Below are 23,981 nucleotides of genomic sequence, written 5' to 3'. Positions count from 1 at the left end.
ATAAGTCATAATTTAAAACTCAATTTAATATTATCAAAATGTATTGCATACATTTTCAGAACGTAATGCATGTATATTACATATGTATGTAGATATATTGTACTAATATACATATTTTATCTTTAAATCTATTTTTCAAATTTTTGTCGTTACAGTGCAATCTTATAAAAACATTAAGGAAAATAATCCGTGGCTCAACATCCGTGCTTGCATTCTTGTATTCTTCTTGTTATTAGATCAAGATAATTTTATTCCAGGAAAGAGTAATATCCGGAAATAAACTCTCTCTGTAATAGTTTACAAAGTAAGGACTTTTTTGTTTGTGCGTTCTCGAGACCGCTTAGTACTTTCCACATAATGATGTCAAGAAGACTTTGTCGATTACTTTCGCAAGTCGCAAACGGATCACGATTTTAACCCGAGCCAGCCGAGGATGCCTTTGGTACCGCAATCCTTCAAATGGCAGCTTTTCAACTGTGCCTTCTTGAGACCTTTAGTGCAATCTGCGGACAAACAATGACGCCAACGGACCTGTCGTCCTTGCCCACAAGATACACTGCATGCACTCCAAATGCTCCAATTGTCCCAGGCTGCCCAATCTGCAGTGAGAGGCAAAGAAAAAACACAATTTAACACCTTCAACGTTTCACATTCAGTTTCATTACGTTGCATAAAACAATAGTTAAGGAAAATTTGTTATGTGAATTTTATAAAATTATGAAATGCGAACTTATGAAACCAGAATTTATTTCAACGCCTACATATAACACTTTCTATTCCTCCATGTATTTCTATTACGCAAGTAACATCTAGTTCTTCCTCGTTACTTTATATTTATAAAATGCATTTTTGTTAACGTTTATATTATTTAATAAATCATTTTCAAAATATTTATGTAACAAATAGATTACAAAATAATTAAAATGATCAACTATTTAATTAATTAGGAAAATTATGATAATTACAAATAAAAGAATAAAAGAAAATAAAAAAATGTTAAACTGCAAAAAAAAATTATCTCTTTAAAATTGAATAGTCCATTCGAAGGAGTAATTTTAAAATATCCGCGTGTACACTAATACATTTATTGGAATAGAAATATAATTTGACATAGCATATCTTATTTTTTACTAATATCTCTTATAATATCTTTTTTGCTATTTTATTATCAGAAAACATATTGTAAAAGACATCAACAAAAAATTAAATGTTCGATGGTTTTTATACAGAATTATTTTCCTTGTTATCTTATCACCTATATTTTCATCGTTCGAGAAGGTTTCCTTTGCATCACGTTTCTTCTTTGTCAAATCCCCCGATACTCTCATTTGAGTAATTTCATGAGGTATTCTTTTAGATTTGCTGTATTTTATAGGGTGCATTTCGAAAAAGTCTTGCTCGTAACCAAGCAACTTTCGCCGATAGATTATATCAGCACTCGTTTGAAAGTACAGATAGAAATTTCTCTTTGTATTTTTCCAATAACGCTGCAATAATGAGGTCAGTGTCTTGTTTTATCTAATGTATATGTAATATATGCAATAAGTATAACATATTTATTTAACAAACACGATACGGGACTCTCAAAGTTGAAACACGTGTATAAGTTTTTGCTTCTTATTTTGCAAACCTTGGGTTTGTTCGTTGTGAATCGCTGAATGGAACGATGACACAATTGCGAATAAATGTCTGAATAAAAGCGTCTTTCATTGCTGAAATATGTCAAACTATTGAATAAACTAATCAATCTTTCTTAAGATTTATTATAAAAACAACGAAAAAAAATATATTCTTCGCCGCGGTATGTATTTAATGGCATTCTTCATATTCATGAAGAAATAAAGAGATTAATAGATTTGTATTATAATGAATGTTTTGTAATGTATGTGTAACAAGTAACAATACAGCTAATATTCTTTGAATAACGTGGCATTACTGCACCTTTTAGTTTCATCATTCGAATCTATAATCAATCCAATATTATACTCATAATTCGATACATTAATAGCAAATGCTCTGTCAGTGCAAGACTTTGGAAAATTTAATACTTCATAAATTACGCATCCGAAGTAAATATTGTACATCAAAATTAGTTTAAGTAACATTTGCATATCATATTTTCGGTTCTCATTACGCGGTTATGGACATGTATAAATATCGATAGAAAACTGTGTCTAAATTCACAATATTTTTGTCTTTACCATTCATTATATGCAAAATATAAACAGAAGTATTGAAAACATTCTAATGTAATATAATATGTTATATTTATAGCTCAGGCTATGCTTAGATGCCGTATCTGAAACGCGAAAGAAAATAGTTAAATATTCTTATCTACCCTTTTAATCAATTAGAGAATATATATTTTCATTTTTTCATAGTTAAGTAATGAAATAAAAACCAGAGGAAACAAATAAATATTCCTGCAAACATAATAAGAAATGTAGATTTATATATAACATGTATTATAAGTGTTATAAAATAATTTATGAAATAACTATTATGTTTATCCTGTAGTTTATTATATTTTTTTTTCTTTTTCTTTTATTTGAAAATATCTCTTAATTGTGAATGTTTCGTAATTATATACAATTTGTTACTATTTAAAAAAACAAAGTATTCATACGTTTACATATAATTATATTCTTATAATTTATTTATATTTAGAGATTATATAGAGATTATATTTTGATAATTAAACTTTAAAAATTTACGTAAAACTATATTAATAATTAATAGAGTAATAAACAAGTTCAATGGTAATAATTAGTATAAAACATTACATTTCTATTTAAAAATGCGTTATAAAGATTATACATAATGATTTATGGGCATCTTGATTGTGTATAAAAATATAATTAAATGTTATTATCAAACTTTCCTATCATAGATGCATTACTGTTTCATGAAACTTCCAAAATATGAATTTGTGTACTGTATGTTACATATGATTGTATGAATACTCAGTAATAAAAAATGTTTCTATTAGTCTATGTGCTAATGATGATACACAATCTAAAATTTATAATCATTATATGTAATAAAAAATGCTCCTAAAATTTAGCCCATTTTGTGACTCTCGAATTTTTAATTAAACTGTATGCCAAACAATGCTATGTGATCCCAGTAAGCAAAATGTCGACAGACTAGCAACAGATTGAATGATTTGATTAGAAATGTCAGCAGACTGACATCAACTACAGGCGCATTCTGTTTCCGTCGAGATTCTGTTGACAGAATCTGCTCACATAATCAGACAGATTGTGAAACAGAAAGCTTTGAGCTGTAAATCTTGTTTGATTTCTGCCGCTAATCTGCTAGCATAACATGTCAGCAAGCTTTGCTATTTCTAATATATAGGCATATTTCTAACAGTTTGCTGACACATACACATATATTGTCAGATATACTCTTGTAGCCTTTCTGCTATCAGAAATTGATAGTATACTCTATTTAAAATCTATTTTTACGACTTGGCTATCTGGAATGGGAACATTAATTCCAGAAAAAAATTAAATTGAAAAATTAAATTGAATTAAGGATTATTTTGGAGTTAAAATGGTCAAATTCCTAATATTTCCAATATTGTTCAAGCATTATAGACAAAAAGAAAGTTATATGTCCTTGATAAATAAATAGATAAAAAGAAAATTAATATGTCCTTGATAATAGTGAGATTTTTTAATAGAATTAGTCAGAATAATTTTTTTACTCTTCCCTCCTTGTTGCTTATTTTTTTTAAACTACCCTCAGAAAAGTTTTTGCGGAATTTCTCAAAAACAAATGCAAAAAAAAATATGTTTAGCAGATTATTTTGGTCCAGGATTTCAAGATAAACATTTTATCCTAAATATGTTTTCGATAGTTCGATTCGAGATTTGAAAGTCACAAAATAGGTATATTAAGAAACGTGTTTTTGAGATTATTTTTTCTTGCGATATAAAAATATATGTATAAGTTAAGTTTTATCTACTTGAAGATGAAAAATATGAAATATTAGTAAAATGTACATTTATCACATATAAATAAATTTTAACTCTAGCTGAAATAGATAATGCTTTGAATTATAAAGGTAGTTAGAATAATTTAAAAAAGCCCAACTTTAATCTGAGCAAATTATATAATTTATATTTAGATTACTCTAATATCGGTAGACTTCTGCAAAAGAAACATTAAACTAATATGTTACAAATATCGGACTAATTATAATCTGAAGAAAGCTTTGTGTGCTCGACCATTCGGTATTTGACCCTGTAACCTTAATCTGCGGACAGCCTCTCTCAAGTGCTTTGGTTGTAATGGGCCAGTTTCATTTTGTGCCTCCATAACATCTAAAGCTGTGCGACAAACGCAATAATCTAGAGTAAAATTCTAATATTCTATTCTAATAATATTTACAAAAAAATAACTCCTACCTTCTTCAACAATTTCGCCAACAAATACCTTAGCAATTCCTGACATAGCTATAACAACGTTTTGAGATACTGAACAACCTGTTATGGTTTGCATAATCTGAAATATTTAATAAAATACTTTCTTAAAAATAGAATTTTATTTTTTGCATGTAATGATTAAAACTAAGATACAGTACTCTCTTTATAGCTGCTTTTGGAAATGCGGATCGTCTGTACATTTCGTATCTATCCAGCTGATCTTCAGTAAAGTTAGATACTAGCACCCTAAAAAAAATTTCAAATATATTCTCAAGATTTAAGTATATGAACTTATAAAAGCACACACGCGCGCATATAAATATTTTAAATACCCAATAATAATATAATCCCCTTACTTCAGAAGTGACATAATTAAAAAAATTAAATTTCTCATAAAAGAAGAAAAGTATTTTTTAATTTGGCAGAAAATTATTAATTAATCAATATTGGTAAAGAGAATATATTCTTAATATGATTCAGTGACATTTTTTTCATTTTTGTTTTACAATCTTTAAAAAATCATCCTTTTTGATTTATGACGATCTTTTTCAAACCATCCTTTTTAATCCTTTGTAATCATTAAACATCAGATACATACTGCATCTTTTCTCTCTCCTCTTCTTCTATCTCCTTTTTGCTCTTTTCTTTACTTTCCCGCCTTTCTTTTGTACTGACTGGATTAGCACGAGGTATCATAATATCATTACTAAATATATCTTCAGCAGTTTGTTCTTCTATCTTCATATCAAGTTCTTGCTTCACAGTCTCTTGATTCTCTGCAACTGAGCAGGTAGAATTAGATCCAGTGTTTTCAATTTCCTCAGCATCTGATTGCGATTGGGAACTCATTGCATCCGATTCTGTCTATGTAATACAGATAATACAATTAGTTTATCTAAGGTAGTTTTTTAATAAATCGAGTTACCAGATATGTCTAATTTTTTTATATTATATAATGAAGTTGAAGTACTGAAATTGATGTATGCAAAATTCTATGGTAGGTTAACGATGAAATAAGAAAGAAAAAAATGTTGAAAATGTAACCTTTCATGAAATAATTTAGTGACAGATAAAGCTCACAGATGCTTCTTTGACTAACTGTACACAAATCTTATCATAGACTTTTCTCAAAAATGAGATTATGATTTAAAAAAAAATTACAAAAATTAATTTAATGGTAATAAAAAGATAATAAGTTAACAGCCATTCTGGAAAGATATTTATATCCATAAACTTGCATATCAATTTAATCTTGAAAAGTAAACATAATCATCTTGTTTTCATTCAATAAAGATACAGTTCTTGATTTATTATCGTATATATACCATACTATTTTATTAAGATAGACATGTAGTTTTAATATTTTATCCAAATTATGTAGATATTTGTAATTTTGGGTGAGCTCTGGTGAGAAAATCCCAAATTTTCAGCACTTTCCAAAGACCAGAGTTAATTTTTCAACAGTATTTATACCTTAACTTGTAAATTATCAATCTCCACAGCTTCAATATCTTTGGATCCTGAATTTTGTGTAAGACTAGTTTTATTATCTTCATGCTCTTCTACATTTTTATGCTCACTCTCTTTTTCATCCCCAGAATCTTCCTTTCCAAAGATATTATCCATCTTTCTAATGGAAAAGATATATATAAAATATATATAAAGTGTATAACAGGAATTATTAATCTGTTGCTATTAATTTATATATTTACAAATATGTCACATAATATTAATAAAAAATCTTACAAGATTATAACATCTTAACAATAAGAATCATATTATAACATCTTATATTATCTTATTTGATGATGTTTCATATGATAAGTTTATATAGGTTTTCAAAAATCAATTAAGATAATAAAGTGTTGTGTAATATCATTAATTATCGAAATATTGTTTATCAATACCTATACATATATAATATGTAAACATATAGTTTCATATACATTCGTATACATATTTCATATATGTGTATATATTAAATCGTATACTTATATTATATATTTCGTATACTTTTGTAGACATATATTAAACAATATTTCGCTAATTACTGATGTTACGCGACATTTTAATTCTTTCGAACCTGAATAAACTAAACATCATAAAATAAAAACATTACAATCTTGTAATATTCTTTTTATTTAATATTAGCCATTATTTAATATTAGACATTATTTAATATTAGACATAATAATATTAGCATAAAAATTTGGTGATTTGTTTAAACGTTTTATAAGTTATAAAGTAAATAAAAAAGAAGCGGGAAAATAAATTACTCCACATGCTATGGTTTCTTTAGGCCGAAATCAGACTACGCATTGAAGAATGAGATTGAAGATTGAAAGATTAAAGTTTGACCAATCCAGAACAAAAGAAGCCAAAACTTCTTTGTCCTCATTGATGAAATTTCAATCTTTAATCTTTAATCTCAATTTTCAATGCATAGTCTGATTTCGGCTTTAGAGTTTAGATTTATATATACTCAGGTACACACATATTTACAACAAATATTTTATTGCAAAACGTTAATTTATATTATTTATATTTATTGATAAAATGATTCGCCACTAATATCAATAAAGAAACGATATCTTTTAATGAAGAAATGTTAATCGAAATGATAAACATCATACACAAAAACAGAATTAATAGAAGATTGGAAGAGTACAGATTCAATGGAACAAAGTAGAGGCACAATATACACCACACAACGCGAAACTCAAGTAGTTAAGGTTAGTAAGATTAGAGAGAAACTTGAGAACGACTATCCTGTTATAGGAAATCAAATCGCAGATACACTAGCGCCAGTACATATAGTTTCAATTTGGGAACTACATAGCTACGTATTAGCGATAAAAACATGGTGTCGAAAATCCATGTGGTGCGTATCTGTGCTAAATCTTAGCTAACAGTGCTAAATTAAAGAGCTTATAATCAGAGTGGCGCCAATATACGAGAGATGACGTCATATTTTAGCGAAATTCTGCGAGAGAGAAAGAGATATACGATATCAGTCTGTCCAACAGACTGTCAGTTTTAGGATTAGGTGCAACAGCATTGAATGACATAGATACGTAAAGGTACATTGATAAAAATAAAATTATCGAAATTATTTTAGAAATATGGTTGGATGTACAATACCGTTTTGTAGCAATTCATTAAAAAAAGGATATGTTATGAAAATAATTCCGAAAGACACAGAATGCCGAATGAATTGGTTAAAGAGTATAAATGGCAAATATAAAAATTGGACACCGTCAAAAAATTCATCTATATGTGAGGTAAAGTAATTTATTCTTTATAAATAATGTATTTAAAATATTAAAATAAAAATGTAACATAAAATATACACAAATTAATTATAATATAATATCTGAAGACACGGTAGTGTCTTGGCACTAAGTATATGTATAGTCATCACATTGGTTACGAATTTAATTCTTTCTCTTTTTGTCGTAATCTTTTCAATTATATCATTGCATTGTGAGTTTAAATCAAATAATATGATAATTACGATATTTAATATATAATATTTTATGAAATGGTATATACATATATAATATTTTTCTGAATTTTTGATTTCTTTTATATTATTACAGGTGCATTTTGCTCCTAAAATGTAGGAACAGAGAATAGATAATAAACTAGCGCATTTAATAGCGCAAATAATGTGCAATAAATAACGTTTTGTATAAAATAATGTGCAATATTACAAAATGTACAATGTTGCAATAATAAATGAAATTTTATAATATATGTAAAAGTTTTATTATTTTATATACAATATTTATTTAATATCATTTTTTAATTTGTCACAATTTTTGAGCATTTTTTAGCATGAATTCAAAATTTAGAAAATAATGCGTTTAAAAAAGAGGGAATGGCCAAAACATGGCGGACCAATCACAAGTGATACCCGTATGGTGTCACTCTGATTGTAGGCTCTCTATCCCATTCTTATTCTTATAATTATATTTACAATTTGCAATTTGAATAAAATTAGAACTCTTCTAATTGTATAAGCAAACTACATTTAATTTAAAATTGTGAAGAAAATTTATATGAATAAAAATGAATCAATCTTAGAGGTCCTCCACCACCCCCGTCAATTTTTAATGGCGATCCTCTTTTCTTTGTAAGTACATTCCCCCGTAAAAAAACGAGTTATTAATAAATTTAATCGGTTTTTGCAGGTAAGTATGTTTTAAATTTATTTTTTAATTTTATATCTCCTTTTTTCTTTATTTTATTATATATCGCTAAAATCATATTGCATTATGTTTCAGAGTTATACATTTTTGAAAAAGAACATTTTTCTCATTTTGTTAACTATATTTAGTTACAACAATGTAGAATTTGTTATAAATATACAACTTTATAAATTCTTTTTAAAGTTGCCAAAATATACATAAAAATCGTTTAATAATTTTTATGTACTTGTAAAAGCGATGAAAATTAAAGTATATATTTTAAATTAAAAACTTAAAAGAGAAATTTAGTATTTATTATTTTAAATAACTACATTTCTGACTTATTTCTTATTTAATATTTTAAATAAGTTTCCGGAACCTATTTTATATTTTATTATACATATGTTTAAAGAATTTCTGAAACACAGAATAATTTGCAGTAAAAATAGTATCTTAAATTAATTTATTAACTGAAAAATTAAATAACAAGATATTTAGTACTTTTAACCAAACCTGTATTTAGCATAAATTGTTTCACGCTATTAAGATTTTTTGCGTTTATCTTTATATATATATATATATATATATATATATATATAGAACGTGTGTATATAGAATAGTTTATTAATCTTTATTTAAGAATGAATTATTAAAAAGAACAATGAAAATTGAGACAATGTTGGAATATCAAAAATATCTCACGCGAATAATTACTAATTACGTTTAAAAGAACCATGCAGATAATATAGGATTGTGCCAGAGATGCCACAAAGCAAAACGCGAAATGTACGGCGATATCCGTTTGTCAAAATCATATAAAATACGAATTTGAAAAAATAATTGAATAAACCGTGAATATTTTTCATGCGCAATAGTAGGATATTCGCCCGGCGAACGCGCGAACAGCGAGGGGAGAGGTGACGCGTCACGCGACGAATAGGGAGGGGGAGCTTGCCGTGCGGCGCGGTGGTTGACTACGTCATCACTTTGGTATTCGCTCGGCGATTTCGGAAGGAGACGCATGTGTTTTCGAGTCGCTCCGCGTGTCGCATTAATTAATAGCAATTAGATATCTACGAACACGAATTACATAAGACTGCCTAAAACTAAGGAGTATATTAAGGATCAAAAAGAATTATAGGTTGTATTGCACGTTTTTCCCTTTATTTCTTAGATTCATTACTCACGTATACAGCTCATGAATATTTTAAATATTTCATGCGTTCGCGGATGTACGGTAATTAACAATAAAGATGAGATTCTTATTGTTAGATGCTATTATTCTATTTAGTCAAAATTGTTTTATAATTCAAAATAAATTTTTGTATTTATCTTCGTTTATAAAAAGAATGACATATTATTAATCTTTATTTAATTGTACATCATAAAAAAGAGTAATCAAAATTGAGATATAATATTGGGATCAAAATCGTCAAAATCATTTCACGTGAGCAATTATGTAAGGAAAATCATGCTAATAAGAATCTCTCTTTTTACTTCTTTTGTCAGCATATTGTAATTGATATTTAAAATTATAAAATAAACGTCAAATATGTTCCTCGGTATATCGCAATATAATTATGATATCACATTAAATGACTCGCGCCGCTAAAACTAGAAATAATTGTTTTATTAATCGAACATTAAAAATGGGAAGAATATAATATTTTACTTATTCGTAATATTCGTTTATTTCGGCAGTTAGACGGTTGGCGCGACCTTGTGTTGAGGATGGTACGGGGTGGCACGGAGCGGCGCGTCATGTTTACGTTTACGCGTAGTTACTGCGCGGTCCCTTACTGAGATTCTTAGAAATAGGTAGTCGTGTCGCGTGCGGTTCTTTCACATTACTTTTTAAAATCTTATCGCGAAGAATGCTAAATATAATGCGAAACGTTGTACTTTATGAATAATTAATCATTCTAATATTCTCGAATTACGTGAATATTTATAAAATACAATGTTTCTTATTATATATCTAGCATTTTTTGCGATTATTATATGTTTCAAAAAGAAATGTGAAGAAGAGGGGCACGCGACACCGCCGCATTTGTCTGTACGAATGGTATCACACGAGTCATAAAAAAGCAACGTTAATATGAATAATACTCTCATGCAAATAACGCAATTCCTGCTTTCAGAATTAGTATAGTTTAATAATTTAATTATTTTTTTGTTTTTGTGCACCTTCCGTTATACGATCCGTTTAAAAATTGAACGTAATTCTTTGAAACTATTATTATCGATAAACTATTATTATCGATAAAAGAAACATTTCTCTTTTTTATTAATTAGCCCATTTCATTGACTCTATTTTACAGACATCATCTATAAACAAAAAATTCAACCCTTTTATCTATATAATATATTTTTATATATTATATTTTTCAGATTATCTCCCCTCTCACGGGTACACCTTGACGTTGTGGGAGGGCTCAGTATCCAGAGGATATTTATACGAAAAGAACGGTTTTTCTCAAATCTAAAAACTTTCGGATGATATATCTAGATAAATTTTTAGATATTGAGGAAAATCGTTCTCTTCGTGTAAAAATCCAACGGGAAAGCTAACGTACCCTCGTCGCCGATTTATTTGAAAATGAACGAACCGCAGCCGGTTCGTCGCGTCGCGCGTTTGTTCGGGAGTGCCGTTCAAGTAATCGGACTCAAGTTATAGTCTGCGCGCGATTATAGTCCGTGAGTGTTTTTCGCGAGTGTCCAGTGCGAGAGGATGTGTCAACCCCAACTCTGAGAGGAGGAGGAGGTCTGGGAGAGGCATCGGGCACCGGCGGAGCAACCTTGCGGTAAATATCTTTTTTCTATTTATTCGCTTTATTTTACAATGACTTAAAAATAATAATTAGAAAAAAAAGAATGATCTTAAAATTATTTTGAAATTTTATAAATATCTATGTATTTTTAAGATTTTTTTCTTTTTTTTCCAACATGAGAAAATACAGTATTAAAAAATTCTAAAAAAATTCTGAAAAAATTCTCAGAACTTTATGAGAAGAAAATAAATGATTTTTGTCTCTTGTAACTTTTCTGTAAAGTTGATAGTATTTGAGTAAAAAATTATTCAAGACCAATATTTGGCAATTTTCAGTAATTAATATTTTGTTACCAAATAATTCAATCTTAAAAATATGATAAAGGTTGATTCTATGTAATCGGTTTTTTTTTAAATATGTTTTATATTAAAATATATACAGGATGTTTGATAGTTGTACAGATAACACTCGTAGGTACTGCGGACTAAACTGAGTCGAAAAGTCTTGTATCATTTTGCAATAATTAACAAGATATTAATAATCACTCAATATTTCAATAATTTTTTATTCAAGTACCATTAACTTTACAAAAAAACAACAAGAGACAAAAATTGTTAATTTTCTCCTTATAAAGTTCTAAAACTTTTTCAGAATTTTTTAATATCCTATTTTCTTATGTTGATAAAAACACTTGCCAATGAAAAAATGCAATACTAAAAAGTTGATAAAAAATTCTGAAAAAAATCTTAGAGCTCTTTGAGAAGAACAAACAATTTTTGCTGTTTTTCTGTAAAATTGATAGTATGATCAATAGATCATCGCAATAGTAACGAGATATTAATTATTAAATAGTGGCGAATATTGATCTTCAATTTCGGCACTATTTAATAATTAATATCTTGTTACTATTGCGAAAATTGCAAAATGACAGGACTTTTCGACTCAGTTTAATCCGCTCTACCTGCCCACGAGCATTCTTTTAAAATACTTAATTTTGAAATAATAAATTATAAATGATTGTAATAATTTAAAACATAAACGATATACGATATTTATTAATATAAGGGAAAATTATCTCCCTTTTGGATCTTACATCGTTTATCTGAATTTCTTATCTCTCTGCATGTTTTGAGGTGAGATTCAGCAACGAATCGTTCGAATCATTAAGAATACATACATGGGCGTTAAATTGGGATAGTAATCGATTTAGTAATTTCCGGTTTATATTTAATTTGAAGTTTTGTTGTTTATATTGTGTAAAATTTATATTAAGAAATTTCATCTAATTTCATAATATTTGAGATTTATAAAATCAAAATATTGAAAACATCCCTCATAGAGATTTTTTTAAATTTAGATTTATTTTTAATCAAATACTTATATTTTTAGTTTCGAATAGACGCGAATAAAGAATAAATTTATTCACACACATGTATTAATAAAATTATTATTATTGATAATTAATATTTAATCAATTTGATTAATATGGTGGCCCCTTCGCGACGCGTTCGTGTTTCACGCATCATAAAATTTTACGCTTTTAGTCGGCAGCAAAAAGGAATATTCCTCCTTGCTGTTTATCTCTGATATTATGCCAGAATATTGGCCAGAAAAAAGACGAAGATTTGAACGAAGTAGGTTGGTGTGTAACACCAATCTAATTTTTTGAAAGATATATATAAAGATAAATTCTGAATATTCGGGAGGGCAACTTGCTCGGAAATTGCGAGTTCTTATATTGTTGATTTAAAATACAATAACTAACAAATACCAGGGCTAATGAGAGCCAGTGCAGATAATGAAGCGCAAGTTTTGTAAGTTTTTTAATCTACAAATTCTAGTTGCACTTGATTATCCGCACAGGCTCTCATTAGTTCTGTTATTTATTAATTTTGTATTTAAAAAATTAAAAGTCTATTTTAATTATTATTATTTATTGGTCATTTATTTAATACGATCGCAATTAGATAATCTGAATTAATTAATACACTATAGGACATGGTTAGGCATTAGCTGCTGCATTCAGCAAAGAAAGCAGTTTTGCAATTATTGTAAAATTTGATTTAATATCATTAGTTCATCTAAATTCATAAAGAACCTAAAGCAAGAACCAATCGTGTTGAAGAATTGTACAATATTTGCAAAGCTGCTTTCTCTGCTGAACATAGCCATTAACGTATTATATTCACGTAACAATATATATATATATATATATATATTAGAGAGCCTATAATCAGAGTGGCGCCATACGAGAGATGACGTCATATTTTAGCGAAATTCTGCGAGAGAGAAAGAGATATACAGTCTCAGTCTATCCAACAGACTGTCAGTTTTAGAGTTAGGTGCAACAGCATGAACGACATAGATACGTAAAGGTACATGGATAAAAATAAAATTATCGAAATTATTTTAGAAATATGGTTGGATGTACAATACCGTTTTGTAACAATTCATTAAAAAAAAGATATGTTATGAAAATAATTCCGAAAGATACAGAACGCCGAATGAATTGGTTAAAGAGTATAAATGGCAAATATAAAAATTGGACACCGTCAAAAAATTCATCTGTATGTGAGGTAAAGTAATTTATTCTTTATAAATAATGTATTTAAAATATTAAAATAAAAATGTAATATAAAATATACACAAATTAATTATAATATCTGAAGACACAGTAATGTCTTGGCACTAAGTATATGTATAGTCATCACATTGGTTATGAATTTAATTCTTTCTTTTTTTGTCGTAATCTTTTCAATTATATATCATTGCATTGTGAGTCTAAATAATATGATAATTACGATATTTAATATATAATATTTTATGAAATGGTATATATTAGGTGCGCAACTAAGTTCTCGCTGTTATTTTGATGAAAATGCATCAAAATAACAGCGAGAACTTAGTTGCGCACCTAATATAATACATATATAATATTTTTCTGAATTTTTAATTTCTTTAATATTATTACAGATGCATTTTGCTCCTAAAATGTAGGAACAGAGAATAGATAATAAACTAGCGTATTTAATAGCGCAAATAATGTGCAATAAATAACGTTTTGTATAAAGTAATGTGCAATATTACAAAATGTACAATATTGCAATAGTACAAAATAAATGAAATTTTATAATAAATAATATATGTAAAAGTTTTATTATTTTATATACAATATTTATTTATTATCATTTTTTAATTTGTCACAATTTTTGAGCATTTTTTAACATGAATTCAAAATTTAGAAAATAATGCATTTAAAAAACTGGAGGGAATGGCTAAAACATAGACCAATCACAAGTGAAACCTGTATGGTGTCACTCTGATTGTAGGCTCTCTATGCTAAATGACGTACTAAATGACGTGCTTTAGAAAATGCAATATAAATTATAATTTGTAGATTATTTAAATATTTAAAAATATAAAATATACATATTACTTAAACTTCTATAATAAAATTCTTACGCTTATTCGCTAATTTGCAAGTTAATGTCGATATAATTATATAATAATATAATTTCGAGTCCACTTTCGAATGCTAGTATAGTATACAAAAAATCTAATGATGTTTTCCATTTCATTTATGCACAAATAAATTAATGACCTCACATTGACATAATTTTTTTTTTAGTTAAATTACGAAATCAATTAAATACAGTACGTTGTGATAAAAAACTTTATTCTTCTTTCATTATTTAACATTAATGCTACTTTGACTATAAAAAAATTTAACAGATTGAACATGGATAGTAATTGTTTATAGACAAATAAATTACATTAAATAAACTAAAATTACAAGTTTGATTTATTTTTTACTGAGTACCTAGACATTAATAAGATATTCATAATTTTAATTATACTACTGGGTGTCTGAAAAAAACCACCCTTGGAAATAGAGCAGTTTAGAAAAAAAAAACGTTTCAGACAAAAGTTGTATAGTTTCGAGATGTACATAGCGTGATGTCCATTAATCGAATAATCACTAATCTGTGAATGCTAAATCCATCTGAAAAATATTATATAAATCCTTACAGTATAATATTTAATATAATCTTTATAATATAATATGATATCAAATGTTCTAATTGTAAAATCTCAAATTTTGTCATAATAATCAGAAATTCTATTTTTTTTAATCAAAACTCATTTAACTATATACGTTGATATAACCTAATCAAAAACATACTCAAAACATAATCAAACCATTTTTCATATGTATTTGACAAAATAGAAGATGTATGATGAATTATATACCTGTATTAAAATCATCAGGACACTAAAAACTGTACTGTACAACTGAAAAAAAAAATGCTCTCATTATATTTAATGAACATATCTGTGTCAAATAAAGAACAATTAATGTAAAAGAAGTTTTTGAATATATAAAATGACAAATATACAAATGCAATTAATTAAGAAATAATTCCAATATATAATGTTGCCATTTAGATATTTATGTAATTTGCAGGATTAAATGTGTATAGAAGTATTTATTCTATTATATATATTTTATTATATGTACGTTCTACTACATATGCTTATACTTTTAATCAATATAGGATGTACCTCGCAAATGAAAGTATATCCAAAGCAGAGAAGCCCCATGCCAAATTTTGTTTCCCTTAGTTTTATTTGCAATATAAATTTTAAAATCTAATCGAAATAAATAATTTAATAAATATTAAATATACATTACATTTATGACAGTTCAGACACTCACATAAATTCTATCAAATGGCCATATAAAAAATTAGAACATTATTATAAAATATCAAGTATATTACACCGTTTTGATTGTTCAATGGAGCAACTCTATCCCTTAATTAAGTTAAATAACATTTTATTATTTTTAATTTGAATATGTGTTAAAATCAATCCATTTTTAAGTTTCAAAGTAAACAGCGTTTATATTAGATAATAATTAAATTTAATATAAATTTAATATATTTAACGGAATTAAATCATTTAATTCCATTGTTTTAGTTAAACGGCACATTGAGAAAAATCAGCAATTCATAGAAATAATCGAAAATAATTCAAATTGGATATAATTCAACATTATGAATTTAATAGTATATTTTTTTATATATTTTACTCTAATTATACATATTAATACTAAATGCAAAAGTTTTATAAATTATTCAAGTTTATACGCCAAAATGCACATAGTGTTTATTTTGTAGAACATTAATAGTATAATCGATAAATTTTAAATATTCGCTTTTAATATATAAAATAAAAAATTTATGAAACTTTTTCTGACTTATATATCCTTATCTATGGCGTTAATATATATAGTATGCACAAGTATTAAAAAATATATATATAAAAGTAGAATATATAAAAATATAATAAAAAATATATAAAAGTATAATATAATTGCTGTTTTATAATATCCCAATTTTTTGTATAATAATTCGATAAAATTTATGCAGGTGAAATTTATCCATGAGCGCTAAAATTACGCATATGTAGAATAGTTATAATAACGTTCTATATAAAATTTAATAAACATTCTATTAGGTGTTGGAATTAATTCGTAGCGTTTTTAATGAAAGAATGTTATTTATTTCACATGAGCATTAAAAAATACATTAATGAAAGTACTTCCCATCACTTGTAAAACGCTACGAATTAATTCCAACACCTAATATATAAAATTTAATCATAATTATTTACCTGTTCATGTAAGTCCTTATCGAAGTTATAAATAGATAATTTGTAAAGAATTGTTATTGTCTCGTTTATCTGAAATTATTTTTATACAATATAAAAAAATTGAAAATTTTTTACAACCTAATGTATATAATCCCTGATGAAAATAAAAATCGGAGCGTAAGTATCGAATGTAATAGGAAAGTAATAGAAATGTAAACGAAGTTTCTAGGAAGTGAAAATTGAAACAACAAAACTTAAAAGAGGCATTTACGCTTACGCTCTGATTTTTATTTTCATCAGGGATTGCATCATTTTGATGTATGTATAAATTTAATTGTCAAACATTGTTGCTTGTGCTTATTACTGTAGTTATTAATAATTAATGACGTTTTAATTCTACTATACCTTGCAGTAAACAGTTTGACATATGTAGTTTAATTTGAGAAATGCAGCGGTATATAGAACAAAAATAGGCTCTTTATATAAAAAAAGTAAGTAATAATGATTTGCCCACATGTCCACCCTATTTGTAAACAACCAACTCATTGTGATACAGAATGCTATAGTTTGTAAAAAGTACCATTGCATGTGTAGTAACAATTGTATGTTTAATACTTTGTTTAGTTTGCGTGATGTAAGGCATAGTTGTAAATGAATGTGCCTGTAATTAAATCATAATTGTTATAATTAATCAAATCATAAAGTCACACGTACAAGATATTTTTAGCGTAAAATTCGATTTAAATTATAGTTGTAATTTGCAGTCAGTTCAAAATTTGTGATTATTTTACACAGTTGAAATTAATTATTTTTGTATTTATGTATATAATTATGTTATTTGAAACTTAATACGAGACTTTAACGATATAAAATAGTATAGTCACAATATCAATCGGTTTCGCTCTAAGCCTCTGAGATACGTTATGTCAAAATTAGTACATAATAGCGAGAAAGTAGAAACGATTGTTGAAAGTAGAAACAATACACGCCATTACAACTTGTCCCGAATTACCACATTTACATATTTCAGTTATTGTTTAATCAAAAATTATATTATTAGTACAAAAATAATGGGCTCTAAGTAATGACTATTACAATGATATGAGTTACAGGGTGTTAAAGAGCCAACCGCAGAACTTGTTGCGTAAAATTATTTATATATATCAATTACATAAATTTAGATGTTTAAACCTATTCTTTTTACATATTTCGGCTTCTTGATTGAGACCCTCATCAGAAAATTCTAAAGATTTTTAGATTACAGTTGTGACTTCTTCTTAACATAGATTTTTTAGTTGTTTCCAGAATAATTAAATCCAGTAATGTTAATATCCGGAATCCGAAAATTTTACTGTGCATCTCTATTTTTTATACACTATTGTTGTTTGTTGTTTTGCAATAATATTAAGTGTATACCTACATGCCCTATGTATCAATTATATTTTTGGTTTCTTTATGCAATATCTCACAAATTATTAGCTTTTTCGTTTATCTCTATCTTAATACTTTTATATGCAGAATGATTAAAGAAATCATGTGTAAAAAATTATAAATTTCATTTTAAAAAAGCGAAAATGATCTTTTTGACGTTTCTATTTAGAAAAAAATAACGTGACCAAAATACATTCTCATCGAATCGTTGTATTTTCAAAAATATTTTTTAAAATCTTGTATGCTTTTCAAAATATTGCGATGCAAAAGTTAAAATGAGGTATAATGTACATACATATATACGCACGCATGTATGTACATAGTAATTCTTTTAAAAAATTACATTAAAATCCATAAGTATTGTTTGCAATCCTTAGTTCCTGTTATCTGTTGACGCACTAAGATGAATCTGTTTTGTCTTCTATAATCTGCATTATTTTTGCAAAAATCAGTGTAGAGTACATGTAAGAGATCATTGACTTGAAGAAATCTGGAGCTTATGTATCTGAATTAAATTGAAAGAGATTCAGTTATGTCTTTCATTAAAATTAAGATATATGCATTGTATATGCATATCGATCTTAATTACGTTAATAAATAATCAAAATCAGAATAGGATTTTGTTTAGTCAGAAGTTGTTCAGACAAAGTCAGACTAAATTAGAATTTTGTTTTTTATATTTTATTATATTTTATATATATTTGCCAGAATAAACTGTTATTTTTTTCCATTTAGGTTATCTTATAATACATTCTCTTTACAATTGCAATACTAATACTAATAAAATGTTATTTGAAATTATATAAAGAATTTTAAAATATTTATTATATCAAATAATTTTTACGTATATATACTAACCCAAGGATAGTTCCCCAAATCAGAGCACTTAGGATATATACAATTTTTTGATATAATAATATATAAACTTTAACAAACGTTAAAGATATATCAAAAAAATTTAAGTCATAAAAAGACATATAACTGAAAGGAACCATATAAAAAGTTGCTACTATGTAAGCAAAAATCCATATAATCCATCCGATTATTATTCGAATTATCCGATTACGTAGCTGATCATATTTCTTTGGCGCACCGAGTGCTTCCAATGTGTCGTCTATTATGGAAAGTTCATGTAAGCACATTTTTAATTCCTTTAAAAAAATCATATTGATCAATAATTATATGACAAAAAAAGTAATTATTACAATTTTATATTTGAATAAAAATTGTTATTGCATATTGTGTATAGGAAATATGATAGATAAAAATTATTGAAATTTGATTAAAATTTGAACATTGGATTTAATAAAGTTATATTAAAAGCTAATTTTAAAAAATTACATAAATACGAATATTAATTTCATCGAACATTTTTTATCTACAATAAATAATAATATAAATATTAAAATTCATCTGTTTAAAAACTTTTTATAAATTTGTGTTTGCATGTAATTGTAAGATTAAAACTCCTTTAATGCTTTCTATAAGAAAGAAATGATTATATAAAAGTTAAGAAATTTAAAAACCCGGAAAGAAATTAAAAAATTTTTCATGCATGAATATGTATAAATATGTATAAACACACATAAATATTTATAAACGTGTGTAATTATATACGAAATATGTTTATACATGTTCATACAGTCTTCTTTCTTTTGTAAAATTACTTTTTAGTGTAATAGAAATAATAATAGTAGTGTGAAAACATTAAAAATAATTAAAGGGATAATTTTCGCATTGTTTATTATAGAAAAAAACAAGTTTGGAAAAATGTAAAAAAAATTGTTCATATATAATTATGCATAATTTTGTATATAATTATACGTAAGTAATTTTTTACATTTCTTTAAATTTGATTTTTTCTAAAACAAAAATTATCTTTTTAATTATTTTTAATGTTTTTACATTACTATTATTATTTCTATTACATTAGAAAGTAATTTTACAAAAGAAAAAAGGATATATAAACATGTATGGACATATTTCATATATAATTATATATATTTATGAATATTTATACGCGTTTATTGTATGTTTATTGTATGTTTATACATATTTATTGTATGTTTATTGTATGTTTATACATATTTATACATATTCATGCATGAAAAATTTTTTACCGGGAAATCAAGTAATATTAGGAATTGAGGGAATGCATTTAAAAACTCTTACCTTATAACGAAACAAGCTAACAAGTATCGATGTAATCAAGCTAATAAGTTGTATGATATCCAGCCAAACTGATGCAGTATTTTCCCATCTCACGTAGTACGTTGGATAATAAAATAAATACGTAAAAAGGCTCAATGTGATCAAGATATGCAAATAAGAGAGATACGGCTTAGGTTGTCTAAAAGGATATTCGAACAAATTGTAGAACGAGCCTATGATCAATAATGGTGCCAATGCTTCCTGTAGCGTCTTTGTCATAGTTTACAGATAGTAGGCTAATAATTTGAATTAATTCTTGCACAAGACACAAACGCGTTTAAATATTTTTCATAGGAATTTTAAAAATAGTTTGTTTCTTCAGATCCTCTAGAAACTTTGTAAATGTGGCTATAATATTTGCAACGTTTGTCTTTATAATAAGTATAAATATGTTTAATAGACACATTATACAAATATAGACTTCTTACTTATATAGCTTTTAACGTGTCGATTTGAATAGCTGATAACTTCGATGGAGCATTTTATAAGTATGTAGAAATTAATGCACAATATAATTAAAGTAAACGTTGATAATAATAACCAGTTCCGATGACTTTGACATTGTTAAGATCGATCATAATCCTGAGTGACTTTCAGTAGGTTTTAGCACGCGCTTGATCGTTATTCAAGCAAAAGCTATTTACAAATAAACTTGATAATAGAAATATGCATATAATTGTATAATTTAAATTATATCTATCACAAATAACGATCAATATAACTTTCCACGCGAAACGATGTTTACTTCACACGCCCAGCCTTTCTTATTGGCATCCGATTTTCCATTCTGTCGCTTGTTGTTCATAAAAAAATTTATTAACAAATAAATTTAACTTCTTCTAGACATGGGGGAGATGGGAACTTTGCTTCGCGTGAAAAATCGATTTTATGTCTTTCTTTTATATTTATACATTTTATTGTTAATATTAATAAACAGACACATGTCTGTATCTAGTTAGGAAATTATAATATAATTATAATATAATGTAATGTTTAACTCTATTATTAATAATTTTGAAAATAAAACTTATAAGATAACCGTTAAGTAATAAAATATTTATCATTTGTCTAATATTATTTAAATGAAAAGCGAATGTACCATATCAATATCACAATTTATCCACCATTAGGCCTTTTTTATTGTGAGATATTGAGTAATGGGAAATTCAAATATTTCTCTGACGATGTATTTTTTTTAAATAAATCAAATATAATTTTGTCATTGTCCCTAATTATTTTCACATCTAAAAATTTATTGTCTTTTTATTTTTTAATATATAGTCTTTTTATTTTTTCTCAATAAAACGTAAACATTCATGTTATTTACGAATTAAGTACGTATTAAATACATTTAACGTTCTGTCTAACTTATCTTCAGAAATTGCTAATAAAATATGTAAATCATTGTTATAACAAAGTTGCAAATACAATATGCTTTATTATATAGAAATGATCATGTAAAATAAATTGACCAAATGTGTCAGTATTAGATGACAATCAATTTTAATCTCTTTAGATTGATACATTTTTAAAGAATATGCTTACAGAAAATGTATACAGTAAAAAACATTATGTATTTGAAAAAGTGTTGGTTCATTTATGTTCTTGTTATTACAATATTTTTAATTTCTATACACTTTCAAAATTACATTGACGGAAAAGTAAAGACATTTTCTCGTCAGCCATGGCACATATCACTTCGTTCCACTTCACTACAGGATACAATACCTACAACATAAAACAATACAGCATTAACACATATAAAAAATAAGAGCATAAAAAACCACAGCACAAGTTATAGTTTGTGATATTTAATTATTATTACATTAATTAAAACATTAAACGTTTCGGCCACAATCTGGCCATCTTCAGTAATTCGATAATATTCTTAAAACGCAGAGTTACATCTAGTTGACATTAAATTTAACAGTCGAGAGTTGTAATTAAATAAATATGTTCTTCTATATGTGAAGATGCTTCATACAGTAATGTTACAACGTCAATTGTCATATCAAGAAACGTGTAGAACAAGAATTTCCAGATTCTAAATAAAATTGTATATATTAAAATCTTCTAGTCGGAATATAAAGAAAAAGAATCATTACCTGTTTTACAGTAAAAAAATCAAACGATGAATCTCGAGTATTTCTTTTACACAGTTAGGTAAACCTAACTGTGCAATTTTATTTAGAATCTGGAAATTCTTGTTCTACACGTTTCTTGATATGACAATTGACGTTGTAACATTACTGTATGAAGCATCTTCACATATAGAAGAACATGTTTATTTAATTACAACTCTCGACTGTTGAATTTAATGTCAACTAGATGTAACTCTGCGTTTTAAGAATATTATTGAATTACTGATGGCCAGATTGTGGCCGAAACGTTTAATGTTTTAATTAATGTAATAATAATTAAATATCACAAACTATAACTTGTGCTGTGGTTTTTTATGCTCTTATTTTTTATATGTGTTAATATTAGAACCACGTTAGTTTCAAGATATATTTTACAATACAGCATGTTTGTCCAATTGGCATAATAATCGAACTGGTTGATTGCGAACTTACTAAGATTGACATACGTTAGTCAGAACTCTGATAATGATGCGTATATCTAAAAGTTGGAGACCGTTAAATCCATTTGAAAAATATTAAACAAATCTTTACAATATAATCTTTACAGTATATATAATATAATGTAATGTAATATATTAGGTGTTGGAATTAATTCGTAGCGTTTTTTTAATGAAAGAATGTTATTTATTTCACATGAGCATTAAAAAATACATTAATGAAAGTACTTCCCATCACTTTCTACTACTTTTGACCATCTTTCGGGCAGTGAATGAATACCGCGTCGGAAGAACTGTTCATCTTTAGATGAAATCCAGGAATCGAACCATTTTGTACAATCTTCGTAAGATGTGAACTTCTGCTCGCACAAGCTATGAGCTAATGATCGAAACAAGTGGTAGTCGCTAGGTGCAATATCAGGAGAATACGGCGGGTGCGGTAGCACTTCCCATTTAAGTGTTTCCAGGTATGTTTTTACCGGTTTTGCAACGTGTGGGCGAGCATTGTCGTGCAGCAAGATGACTTTATCGTGTCTTTCGAAGTATTCCGACCGTTTTTGCTTCAATGCACGGCTCAAGCGCATCAGTTGCCGTCGGTAGAGATCTCCAGTAACGGTTTCATGCGGTTTTAGCAGTTCGTAGTATATGACATCCTTCTGATCCCATCAAATACAGAGCAGGAGCTTTGAGCCATGGATATTGGGCTTTGCCA

General features: G+C 26.8%; 3 protein-coding genes and 1 long non-coding RNA gene across 10 annotated transcripts; 1 reads left to right on the top strand and 3 right to left on the bottom strand.

Moving 5' to 3' along the window:
• Window positions 1–8: 8 nt before the first annotated feature.
• Window positions 9–3,951, bottom strand: LOC105149644 (uncharacterized). The gene is made up of 4 exons (XM_087410987.1): window positions 1,942–3,951; window positions 1,631–1,712; window positions 1,256–1,487; window positions 9–599 (listed from the first exon to the last, which is right to left on the bottom strand). Exons 1-4 carry the CDS (start codon window positions 2,109–2,111, stop codon window positions 406–408), a joined length of 678 nt encoding a protein of 225 aa, XP_087267113.1. The 5' UTR covers window positions 2,112–3,951; the 3' UTR covers window positions 9–405.
• Window positions 3,952–4,101: 150 nt separating this feature from the next.
• Taf11 (TATA-box binding protein associated factor 11) lies at window positions 4,102–7,209 on the bottom strand. 6 transcript variants are annotated; one of them, XM_011062205.2, is made up of 6 exons: window positions 7,102–7,209; window positions 5,907–6,063; window positions 5,032–5,297; window positions 4,592–4,679; window positions 4,416–4,512; window positions 4,102–4,337 (listed from the first exon to the last, which is right to left on the bottom strand). In XM_011062205.2, exons 2-6 carry the CDS (start codon window positions 6,057–6,059, stop codon window positions 4,204–4,206), a joined length of 738 nt encoding a protein of 245 aa, XP_011060507.1. In that variant the 5' UTR covers window positions 6,060–6,063; window positions 7,102–7,209; the 3' UTR covers window positions 4,102–4,203. The 6 variants fall into 6 exon arrangements, with proteins under 6 accessions (XP_011060507.1, XP_011060506.1, XP_087267110.1 ...); XM_011062204.2 differs by having other exon boundaries at window positions 7,067–7,192; XM_087410984.1 differs by having other exon boundaries at window positions 5,907–6,059; window positions 7,067–7,182.
• A 6,411-nt stretch (window positions 7,210–13,620) lies between these two features.
• LOC147908129 (uncharacterized) lies at window positions 13,621–14,519 on the top strand. The gene is made up of 2 exons (XR_015546766.1): window positions 13,621–13,970; window positions 14,368–14,519. It is a non-coding gene; the product is annotated as an uncharacterized LOC147908129 (long non-coding RNA).
• A 577-nt stretch (window positions 14,520–15,096) lies between these two features.
• Window positions 15,097–21,234, bottom strand: LOC147908128 (uncharacterized). 2 transcript variants are annotated; one of them, XM_087411524.1, is made up of 8 exons: window positions 20,653–21,234; window positions 19,339–19,631; window positions 18,824–18,985; window positions 17,455–17,710; window positions 17,071–17,139; window positions 15,958–16,044; window positions 15,646–15,687; window positions 15,097–15,397 (listed from the first exon to the last, which is right to left on the bottom strand). In XM_087411524.1, exons 1-8 carry the CDS (start codon window positions 20,908–20,910, stop codon window positions 15,374–15,376), a joined length of 1,191 nt encoding a protein of 396 aa, XP_087267650.1. In that variant the 5' UTR covers window positions 20,911–21,234; the 3' UTR covers window positions 15,097–15,373. The 2 variants fall into 2 exon arrangements, with proteins under 2 accessions (XP_087267650.1, XP_087267651.1); XM_087411525.1 differs by lacking the exon at window positions 15,958–16,044 and having other exon boundaries at window positions 20,653–21,232.
• Between the last annotated feature and the right edge of the window lie 2,747 nt (window positions 21,235–23,981).

Source organism: Acromyrmex echinatior, chromosome 11 (genome assembly GCF_024713525.1).
Source record: "Acromyrmex echinatior isolate Ae372 chromosome 11, ASM2471352v2, whole genome shotgun sequence".
NCBI lineage: Eukaryota > Metazoa > Arthropoda > Insecta > Hymenoptera > Formicidae > Acromyrmex > Acromyrmex echinatior.
Note: the sequence above shows the minus strand (reverse complement) of the source record. Positions and strands in the feature narration are given on the sequence as shown.

What these genes read in the sequence shown, in the direction of transcription:
- LOC105149644 (XM_087410987.1), bottom strand. Translation starts at nt 2,111, where the DNA reads ATGCAAATGTTACTTAAACTAATTTTGATGTACAATATTTACTTCGGA. An exon ending in TCGAATGATGAAACTAAAAG is followed by an intron (nt 1,713 to 1,941) that starts GTGCAGTAATGC and finishes GACATATTTCAG; the next exon opens with CAATGAAAGACGCTTTTATT. An exon ending in CTCGAACGATGAAAATATAG is followed by an intron (nt 600 to 1,255) that starts GTGATAAGATAA and finishes CTCTCACTGCAG; the next exon opens with ATTGGGCAGCCTGGGACAAT.
- Taf11 (XM_011062205.2), bottom strand. Translation starts at nt 6,059, where the DNA reads ATGGATAATATCTTTGGAAAGGAAGATTCTGGGGATGAAAAAGAGAGT. An exon ending in TTGATAATTTACAAGTTAAG is followed by an intron (nt 5,298 to 5,906) that starts GTATAAATACTG and finishes TGTATTACATAG; the next exon opens with ACAGAATCGGATGCAATGAG. An exon ending in GAGGAGAGAGAAAAGATGCA is followed by an intron (nt 4,680 to 5,031) that starts GTATGTATCTGA and finishes AATTTTTTTTAG; the next exon opens with GGTGCTAGTATCTAACTTTA.
- LOC147908128 (XM_087411524.1), bottom strand. Translation starts at nt 20,910, where the DNA reads ATGACAAAGACGCTACAGGAAGCATTGGCACCATTATTGATCATAGGC. An exon ending in ATTTGGGGAACTATCCTTGG is followed by an intron (nt 18,986 to 19,338) that starts GTTAGTATATAT and finishes AATTTAATTCAG; the next exon opens with ATACATAAGCTCCAGATTTC. An exon ending in GTCAAACTGTTTACTGCAAG is followed by an intron (nt 17,140 to 17,454) that starts GTATAGTAGAAT and finishes AAATAATTTCAG; the next exon opens with ATAAACGAGACAATAACAAT.